The following is a 9,876-nucleotide window of genomic DNA, read 5'->3' as shown; positions in this document are numbered from 1 at the left end:
CACTCTCTCTCTCTCTCTCTCAAACTCTCGCTCCCTCACTCTCTCTCTCTCTGGGCTTGACTTCAGGCAAGGGAGGAGGAATGGAAGGGAGTCATAAAAGAGAGCTCCGGCTTCACTCCTACCCGTTCTCCTTCCCTGGCTCCTCAAGCCGTATCCGGCAAAACCCTCCGGCTCGCTTCCTTAAAAGCCATGGATGCTACACCTCTATTTCCCAGAGTATCTTTGAAAAGGAGGAGCAGGCAGAGTGGGAGGAGGAGCAGGGAGGAGGCAGCGGGGGTGTAGTCGATGGAAGAGTGTGTCAGTTGGAGAATAGTGAGGAGAAAGAAGGGGGTCAAGGGGAGAGAGCCGCTGGGGAAATAAAGGCTCTGGCCAAGGAGTTGGCCAGCCACCCTTCTGTGCTCAATGAAGGACTGAAAGGAACCAGAGTGAGGAGAGAGGTGAGGAGAGGTCTGGGCCCGACAACGGCCCTTTGTCACTGGGCCAGAGCTCTCCGCTATTGTACCCCCCCCCCTGCCCCAACCGTCTCTGCACTTTAACTGGAGTCACCAAGGCTAAAAACATGGCGTCTATATTTAGCTCCGCTCCCCTTGCCAAGGGGAACGGCGGCTGTTAGCAGCTGATGCTAGCTGAATGCTAAATGTTTTGGTGGGGGGGGGGGGGGGGTAGGGTAGGGTAGGGTAGGGTAGGGTAAGGGCCGGCTAGCTATAGCTAACTCTCTGCGTTGACCCGAGGTGACAGCTGGACAACTCTGTGCCTTTTATCCAATGCTGGGAATATCCAGGGGGCAGCAGCCGTCACACGAGAGCCGGCGGCGTGCCGAGATACCACCCATCTCTGACTGCTGAGATAGGTGCCCACACTGCCCCGGGGGCTGCCAAGCCTTCCCGGGACTTTGGCAGCCCGACGGCCCATCTGGCCCCACTCACCGAAAACACAGAACCAGGCCCAGGAGCTATATCTGTGGTACAGTAGCTAGGGCGAGCCCCCCCCCCCCCCCCCCCCCCCGTGGAAATGCAGTGAGGGCATTGTCTGGTGATGGACCTGTGACGGATCATCATTTTTTTTACACCCCCTGAATATGATAATACAACGTATGGATGAAGGTCGAGCGGTCATGTAAGCCGCCGAGGCAGATGGTATAAAGGTCAGGTGACCGGAGAAGAGGGTCGCTCATCAAAACAGCTCATGGAAACCAAAACAAACCAGATAATGGGAGGAGCACATGCAATCCCCGATGAGTCGCTCTGTGGTGCAGCTCACAAGCCTCTTGCCTGGGAACGCTTTGGTTTCAGCCCAGAGTCGTCATCCAATGCTCCGTGTGGGTGTGGTGCTTATAGCTTATGTAACGGAATCACATGCACACACAGCTGATACAAAACCACACATGGAAACCAATACAAAGGGCAGAAGCGTAGACCTCCACATGCAAGATTGAGAGAGCCCAAACGCGGGCACACGTGGTTCGCCCATCACCACCAACTTGCTGTGCACACACATGACCTGTGCCCAAATCAACACCGTCTTGCACCCCTACCTTTCCACTAGTGACACAAAGAGACTTGTCAGGTAGTGGGTGTGGTGGGGGCCCACATGAGCCAAGATGCCACCCGATACCTGAGGAGCCAAGCTAACCAGCAGCCTCAAAAGGCACATTCACCTATTCTTGGGGTCACTCAATATGAATTGGGAGAAATTATCAACATTGTTTGACAGGCGCCATATCCCCCCCAAAAGTCAAAGTGGAAGATATGTCCCAACATAGTGAGGTCCCAAGACATCTATTTTGATTGGATGTCATACTCTCTCACCACCACGACCACCACCACCACCACCACCACCAACACCCCCCCCGCCCAAAATTGAAGTCATGAGTCAGGCTCCAGCATGAACTCAAGGGGGTTGTTGTGTGTGTGTGTGTGTGTGTGTGTGTGTGAGAAAGAGTGAGTGAATGTGTGTGTGTGTGTTACACCCAAAGGACAGTGGTCCGGTTTGCAATATTTGGGTCCTGTGGTCCTTATGATTAACAGTGGAGAAATGCTGTGTGGTTCACTGCAGCTCCAGTTCCCACACTGACTTGCACGGTCGCACTAGAGAGCACCGACACCCACAATAAATAAATACAAGATGGGTGATGAAATGTAATCCGAACCCCTGCCCCTGGACTCTGTATTCAACTGTGACAAAAGGATGCATGGCGTACTAGAAAAATAAGTGGCATTGCTTGTGGCACACTGTTTTAGACAACAGGAGAAGAAAGATATTCCTTGCTTCTGTCATTTGATGCGTTTAAGAAAAAGATGGATATTAGGGCCGATCTAAATGATGCAAGAACAGCATTTGATAATTAATGATTTGATTGGTAATAGCCGGTTAATAACAAGGCCTGGTCCACAATATCAAGTCGACAAAAAGGGCAGCACAGTGCAATATCTTTTCCAGAGAGAGGAGAACAATGTCACTTACAACCAGAGATAGAGCAGAAATGTGGCTGGGACCATATCTAAAGCCTGATTGTTGACAACCCAGATAATTGGGCCTGATGGGCTCAAAGCTGTCATAAGGATCCCAGGACTTCTGCCAGACAGGACAGTTGACAGATATGACGATAATTGTTTATGTCCCAAGGATCTCCACCTTTATGTTAAAGGAGTGATATTATGCCATCAGGTGTGAGTGTGATTATCCATTACAAGCCGTTTGAAAACTGGCCCTTCCCTGTGCCTTACTGACATTCAAAGTGGGAGTGTCCACCTAGATGTATGATGGATAGACAAACAACATTTGCTACAGTCCACTAGGTAGAGTGGTAGACTGATCTATCCAGCATACATCTAGGTGGCCCACTTCTATCGCTAAAACAGAGGAAAAGGCAGATTTTCAAATGGCTTGTAATGGCTAATCACACTGGTACCTGGTAGCATGGTATCGCCCCTTTCAGGAATTACATGGGCTACTTTCGACACTAGGGATGGATCCCTAGTGAGGTTAAGGTTAGTGAGGTTAAAAATGTGTGATAATGGAGCACATACAGTGTGGCGACTCTACTCTTTCAATAGTTTATGGATTTAGCCACAGGTCAAAACACGACAAGACCATTCTGGTTGTTGTCTACATATTTTCCCCTTGGGTTCCAGTGGATTCCTCCATATTTCCCAGCTAATGCATGGTGGGCGATTTGGAGGTTGGAGAGTGTTGCGTGTCTGTCGACCCTTGTTAAATAACATTAAGAACTAAAACAGAGGGACTCAAGAGGGTTGCACCACCACAGAGGGCCAAAGAGGGAACACTGCTTCAGGCGAACAATGAAGTATTGCCCCTTGTCGGTTTTACGTTTTTAAACAGTAACCTTGCCTCCATGCTGCCACCAAGTGGCCAACTGTTGACATTACGTCCGTTATAATGTATTCCCACATTTCCTGTAGTATTTGCGCAAAGAATATACATGAATAAATAGAAGAAATAAATAGAAGAAAAATATGAAGAAAAATGTTTTATTTTTTTGTTATTTCAAAAAAATTAATTAATATAGATTCATTTGTTTAAAATAACAATAAACTATTACGTGTCTGGATTATTTTCTTGAAGCCCCTGAAGGTCCAAAGGGTTAAACTGTTGATGCCCAAAGCACATGGAACAGTAGGCTACTAGTACAACAGTACCACCAGAGAGAGTCACATGGGCCAGCTGGTTACATGACTTGACCACCACCTGGTTAACAACAATACACTCACCGCCCGAGCAACAGGATGACGCTGGAAGCCTGGTATATGGACAGCTCTGATGACGATCAGAGACTGCCACACAAACTCAGCCCGAACCAGCCCGTCTCTTTGGACGAGTTAAAGAAGATCGGCGTGTTGCACTGGAAGGTACAGCTACTGTATGTGCGTCCGTCCAGGCTAGCTCATTAGCCCCCGCAGCTAACAGCGCCCATCCGATATATACAGTAGCCTGAGTTATGGATTGCATTAAAGAAAATGTTTATTTGTTTTTGTGTGAAGCTAGGTTATGAAACATTGTCAACTTTTAGTTTGATCTCACATGTCACTGTCACTCACGTCTTTGTGTTGAATTGACGTTGTGCATATATAACTAGTAGACTGTTTACAATGCTTTCATTGCCCCATTTAGGGGATCACATCAAGTACCGAACTATCGTAAATCTATGTATTTGGAGCATTGATCCAAACCAAAACATTCAGACATGTCATGCTGTGAAACAGCAATAAACAATAAAGTAACAATAAAGTAATAACCTAAACAATATATACATCGGGTGGAGTGTGGTTTCTTGAAAGAATCTGAGCGATCATTGATCCATTTGTATTACTTCTCAGTTGAACGCCGACATGTATGAAAATGACCCGGAGCTGGAGAAGATCCGCAAGGACCAGGGATACTCCTTCAGTGACGTCATCACCATCCAGAAGGACACGCTGCCCAATTATGAAGAAAAGGTACTGCGATCTCCTTGGTTCAAAGACAGCTCACTGTTATTTTAAAGCCCCTTTGCAATAACACTCAAGTATAAACCCCTTTATTGCAGTGATAGGATATTCGAATTAAACAGGGTTACTTTTTAAGCAAATTAAGTAAAAACGGTTCAATCTTGTGTTATAATTGGGTTATTCTTGGAACAGTATGGACTATGTACTGACATGTGTCACCGCAAACTACATGTTAATCGACATTAAATGTGATGCAAATCTATTATGTTGAATGTGTGATGCCTGTATACAACCAATCAGTATTCAGGTGAAAAAAGTCAGTTCAGAGAGTGATTACTCAACTGACAAGGAAGCGCTAAATTAAATTTACGGGACCACCACGTTATAATAACCAAAAATCCCCACGTTTCCATGTAGGCCATGGCGGTTAACCCCCTTTCCCCCCGTATCTTTAAACTGGCGTAGTTGTGCGGAACACATCGGCACTGGGGACAGCTGCCGCCTTAATTAAAACTCCCAATTAAATCAATTCAAATTTGCAAGGTGCAATTAAAACACATGAGGTGGAATCCGTAGCCCCCTAGGTAATCTCTCTCTCTCTCTCCGCCTGCTTCCCCCTCCTCCAACAGCTGAAGATGTTTTTCGAGGAGCACCTCCACTTGGACGACGAGATCCGCTACATCCTGGACGGCCGGGCCTACTTTGACGTCAGGAGCGCGTGCAACCGATGGATCAGGATCGCCATGGGGAAGGGAGACCTGATCACGCTGCCCGCGGGAATCTACCACCGCTTCACCCTGGATCAGACCGTAAGTCCATGGGGGGGGCGGGCGACAGTAGCTTAGGCGGTAGAGCGGGTTGACTTGTAACCTGAAGGTTGCTAGTTCGATCCCCGGCTCCTCACCGGAGTGTCGAGGTGTGACCCTGAGCAAGACAGCCAACCCTAACTGCTCCCGACGAGCTGGCTGTCCTGCCCTGCGTGGTTGACTGCGCCGTCGGTGTGTGGATGTGTGGTTGTAAGTCGCTTTGGATAAAAGCGACAGCGAAATCACCTAAGGGCACACTCACACTAGGCCATCTGTACCGTGCCCGAGTACGTTTGCCTCCCCAAGTCTAGATCGTTTGGCTAGTGTGAGCACGGCATCCGTACTCAAGTACAGTTCAATCCCGTGGCCTCAGAGTACACTTACACGGAGAGGTGTGCTCAGGCCACGGTACAGATGCTAATGAGCCGACACACGCACGGATACGCAACCTATATGTACAAGAGGCAACCGTACTCAGGCCCAGTTGAGATTGCCCTAGTGTGAGCTCAGGCCAGCGGCACAGTGGGGCAGTCGTACTTGAGTACGGTACAGGGCAACTTTGCCTAGTCTGAGTGCGCCCTAAATGTAAATGGGGCCCTTTGGAGTAAAACAAAGATCTGAGAGATCTCCTTGTTCATTCAGTAGACGTAAGTGAGCACGGAAATATAGCAATGATACAAAGGCATCAATGAGTAACATAGCACTACGTGAACTTAATAACCTTGTAACTGGAGTAGAAAAGAGATATAAGCTGCTTTCACATATGACCTCCGTCTTTTCTCTGCATTTGTGGAGCAGGAGGTTCGACCGTGAGGGTCATTCACATTTATTCACACTTGATGCCCGATATGCGGAGATCGGTGTCAGTAGAATCTCCGGCTGCTTAAGGGGGGCGGGCTTGCAAGGGGCGGCATATGACGTAGGGTCGCAAGAGGCGGGATCGGGTTTGTTTTGGTTTGACCGCAGACAGCACGCAGGCAAAACGGGCAACTCATCGCGATCATGTTCTAACAAACACTGGGACAAATGTAGTTGATTTCTGTGTTTAACTGAGAAAACAGGGAGTGGAAGGACGGGACCCTATAATGTTCAGCTAACTGTTGTCAATAATAATTGTTACGAGAGTAGCGCATGTGTGTACGCGAGAATCGCAGTGTGTGTGTGAGTGAGTGGACGAGCGAGGAGAGCGAGCGGTAGTGTGTGTCAGTTTAGTGAGGTAATAAACGAGTCCGGTTGTGTCTGTGCAAACGCGTAGGCCCTACTGCAAAGTTAATGAAACTAAGAATAAAGTACACAGCCTGTCAATAATCGGTGGCCGCTTCATTCCGACCATATTCAAACCTATAAGCAGACCCACTGCCGGGTCAAAGTGAAGGGTGTTACTCCCGAGAGAATCGACGGAGCGGAACGTCGCTTCTGTGCTCCTCGACTATGGTCTGGGAGCCGACAGCAGGAAATGTGTAACATAATAATACATTTTTTTAAACCATTCAGCGAACAAAAGGCAATAGGCTGATTATTGATTAGGGTGCGGGTGCCACTCGATGACATGCAAACGTAGACCGAAGCGTCATCAACACGCCCACTCAACTGGTGTGAAATGCCGACATCCTACTGCTCATTCACATATAAGGTAATTAGCATTTCCTCCGGAGAACATACTACCTCGGGGGTAGTATTTTTCAGGAGGTCCAACGTCCGGATATGTCATGGCACCTCCGTAGAATAGACGGATGCACGTCCATATGTGAAAGCAACTATAGATAATTGTATGCATGTTTGTTGTACTTAGTTGGTGAGCAAGGGACGCATCTAAAAACATTAGCGATCCATGATGTTCAATAGGGTTGATGTGCACTATACATACATACTGTGACATGTATACAATTGTAGAATTTAGTTTATGGGAACATTTTGCAATATGTATTGTATAACATTATTGTATTACAATACATATACAATATATGTATTGACCTTATCTGTGTTTTGCATTTGCAGAACTACACGAAAGCCATGCGGTTGTTTGTGGGCGAACCCATTTGGAAAGCTTACAACCGGCCAGCAGACGACTTTGAGAAACGTCAGCAGTACGTTGCTTCACTACAGTGTTCCTGAAACACACACACACACACACACACACCCCTTGATTCACGTTCTGAGATGCTCGTCAAACTATGTCATGCATTTTCTCCGTAGCACACAATGTGGGTGCATAATCAGTATGTAAACAAATCAACTGCATAGTTTAGTGCCTTGATTGTTATAAAATGTTTTGGTCATGCACACTAGTTTTGAATTTCTTTTTAATTTTCAGTTTTGTTCACATGAATATAAAAATGCTGCTAACTTTCAATATTTTTTGTCAGTTTTTTTTGGTATGTCCTTTTTGGTATGTCCTTCTTATACAAACTACCTCAAATGTTGACTGAAGTTAATTTAAAAATACAATTTTATTTTCAATAAAACAAATGACTGCACATACAGAGCAGAGTAAGATTAACAGCACATTCTCCGCACAAACTACGATTATTATAAAGATAAGGATCAATAAATCAATAAAATATTGAAGCGCGACACAAGCATTCTTATATAACATCCCTATTATAATATGTACAGGTTTATATTAAGTGATTCATTTTCTAATAGTGTTAGGAGAGGGTTCACACAACAGTCCAACTGATGGAGCGAGAGACATTTAGCAGGTTAAGATTTGATTCCAAATAGAATGTTGACGGAACCTATGCAACTATAAACACACTGACTGCTAGGAGAGGAAGAGGAAGGGAGAGCCACATTGACCGTCCTGGAGCTCAGGATAATGCCCATGCTGTCTATGAGCAGTACCACGGTGTCTGCCCTTATTACCACATGTGTGTGTGATTCCTCTGTGGTGATCTATTTAAAAGTTTAAAAGGAGAAATTGTATTCCCCTTCACAGTCTATCAAACATTTAGGCCACTCAAGTGCATCTAAAAGGACCATAATGTCACTTGATTCCCTGCAGAAGGACAAGTAACTGGCTGGGACTGGTTGGCCAAAAGCATGTTGGAACCCAAATATCCCTTTTTCATAGGTCTAAAAAAAAAAAAAAAAAGTCCAAACATTTGTTGTCGTTTTGTGGAAACCAATCCTAACACAGCAAAACATTCTCCTCCCAGGTTCTCCAAACCCCATCTAACAACGGGGCCTTCTGGGGCCCTTATAAAACTCTACCTCCCAAGTCACGACCAATCAGACGCAGTTTGATCACATTGCTATACGCTGCTTGTACAACATCCCCACCGGGGACGACCCTAGCCTTCCCCGGCCCCTGTTCTCGATGTCGGTTTGGGGGGCGTTGTGTGGGGGATGCAGTGGCTCAGACCAGTTTGAGGCACAGCGTGTTGAAGCTGTCCCCCTCCCGGCAGGCCACCGCCTCCAGCAGGGCCTGCTTCTTCTGGGTGCTGCGCGACGACTCCAGCTCGTACATGGTGGTGAGGTTGAAGAGCACGCTCTCGTGGAGGTACTGCGCCGGGTCCTGCTGCACCAGGCCCTCCAGCTGGCCCAGGGACTCCTTGAGACGGCCCAGGTAGAGCAGGCACACGGCCGCGTTGTTGTTGGCCTGTGGCAGGGAGGGAGAGAGACAGAGAGAGAGAGAGACAGAGACAGAGAGAGAGAGAGAGAGCATTAGGCTGAGGATGGAGGGCTAGAGTGGAGTTGATGGTTTCTGCTTCAATTTTCAATGGATGGTTGTGTGTTCTGTATTTGTTAAAACAATCTTCTAGGGTAAAATCACTGAAATAACTTGACAAATGGATGGTATCGTCATGGTTTCGTCATTGAAAGTAACTCACACCTACCACTGGGTTTTTGGGGTCAACCTTCAGGACTTGGGAGAAGGACGCGTGTGCCTCTGCGTAGTTGTTCTGACTCAGATGAACAAACGCTCTGAAACGTGAAAGCGTTATGTTTCAGGGTCGCAGCACAATGAACCAAACCAAAAATCAAACCAAACTAATCAAAGGGCCATGAAGAGAGCGAACGTCACACATGCTCAGTGGAAGGTGTGAGCAGTCCAAGCAGTCAGTCGCCTTTCGTCAAGAGAGTATTAACGGGTGTGTGAGCCTGTGTCTGAGCGACACAGGTGCCGTCACACACATACACACACACACTTAACACCCGGCAGAGCTGCGGAGACGCATGTGTGACCTCTGCATGTGACGAGCGAAAGGAAGTGCCAAGCAGCCAAAGGTCCCCGAAGGAATCACCTTTAATAATTCCTAAGTGTGAGCGTGCGTGCACACACACACACACACACACACACACACACACACACACACACACACACACACACACACACACACACACACACACACACACACACACACACACACACACACACACACACACACACACACGTGCTAAATGATTGATAGATGCAGAGACACTGATAAAATGACAAACCTGTTCATCAACACATTTGTGGTATGGCTGGGATGAGTCCCTGTCGCTTGGCATGCTTTCTCCACATCCTGGAAATATCTCTCAGCTGTTTTGATATCACCGATCTGGCCAAGGACAGACACACAAAAACACACACTCCTTAAATTGCCGCTGGGCTGACTTGAGCGAGAACACCATAC

At 47.1% G+C, this 9,876-nt stretch overlaps 2 protein-coding genes across 2 annotated transcripts in view; one reads left to right on the top strand and one right to left on the bottom strand.

Annotated features, from left to right (window-relative positions):
• Window positions 1-3,693: 3,693 nt before the first annotated feature.
• adi1 (acireductone dioxygenase 1) lies at window positions 3,694-7,551 on the top strand. The gene is made up of 4 exons (XM_084482381.1): window positions 3,694-3,869; window positions 4,338-4,457; window positions 5,078-5,257; window positions 7,253-7,551. Exons 1-4 carry the CDS (start codon window positions 3,747-3,749, stop codon window positions 7,367-7,369), a joined length of 540 nt encoding a protein of 179 aa, XP_084338507.1. The 5' UTR covers window positions 3,694-3,746; the 3' UTR covers window positions 7,370-7,551.
• A 134-nt stretch (window positions 7,552-7,685) lies between these two features.
• Window positions 7,686-9,876, bottom strand: part of trappc12 (trafficking protein particle complex subunit 12) — a 9,645-nt gene continuing 7,454 nt past the window's right edge. Inside the window, exons 4-6 of the mRNA XM_084481699.1 lie at window positions 9,698-9,801; window positions 9,094-9,181; window positions 7,686-8,855 (exon numbers count right to left, since the gene is read on the bottom strand). Of these exons, the coding sequence (XP_084337825.1) occupies window positions 8,613-8,855; window positions 9,094-9,181; window positions 9,698-9,801 (435 nt within the window). The 3' untranslated portion in view covers window positions 7,686-8,612. The remainder of the gene's footprint in view (window positions 8,856-9,093; window positions 9,182-9,697; window positions 9,802-9,876) is intronic.

This window comes from Micromesistius poutassou, assembly GCF_964030765.1.
Source record: "Micromesistius poutassou genome assembly, chromosome: 17".
In the NCBI taxonomy this organism is placed as follows: Eukaryota; Metazoa; Chordata; class Actinopteri; order Gadiformes; family Gadidae; genus Micromesistius; species Micromesistius poutassou.
The sequence above is the reverse complement of the archived record's forward strand: the minus strand, read 5'-3'. Positions and strand labels throughout refer to the sequence as shown.

What these genes read in the sequence shown, in the direction of transcription:
- adi1 (XM_084482381.1), top strand. Translation starts at nt 3,747, where the DNA reads ATGACGCTGGAAGCCTGGTATATGGACAGCTCTGATGACGATCAGAGA. An exon ending in TCGGCGTGTTGCACTGGAAG is followed by an intron (nt 3,870 to 4,337) that starts GTACAGCTACTG and finishes ATTACTTCTCAG; the next exon opens with TTGAACGCCGACATGTATGA. An exon ending in TGCCCAATTATGAAGAAAAG is followed by an intron (nt 4,458 to 5,077) that starts GTACTGCGATCT and finishes CTCCTCCAACAG; the next exon opens with CTGAAGATGTTTTTCGAGGA.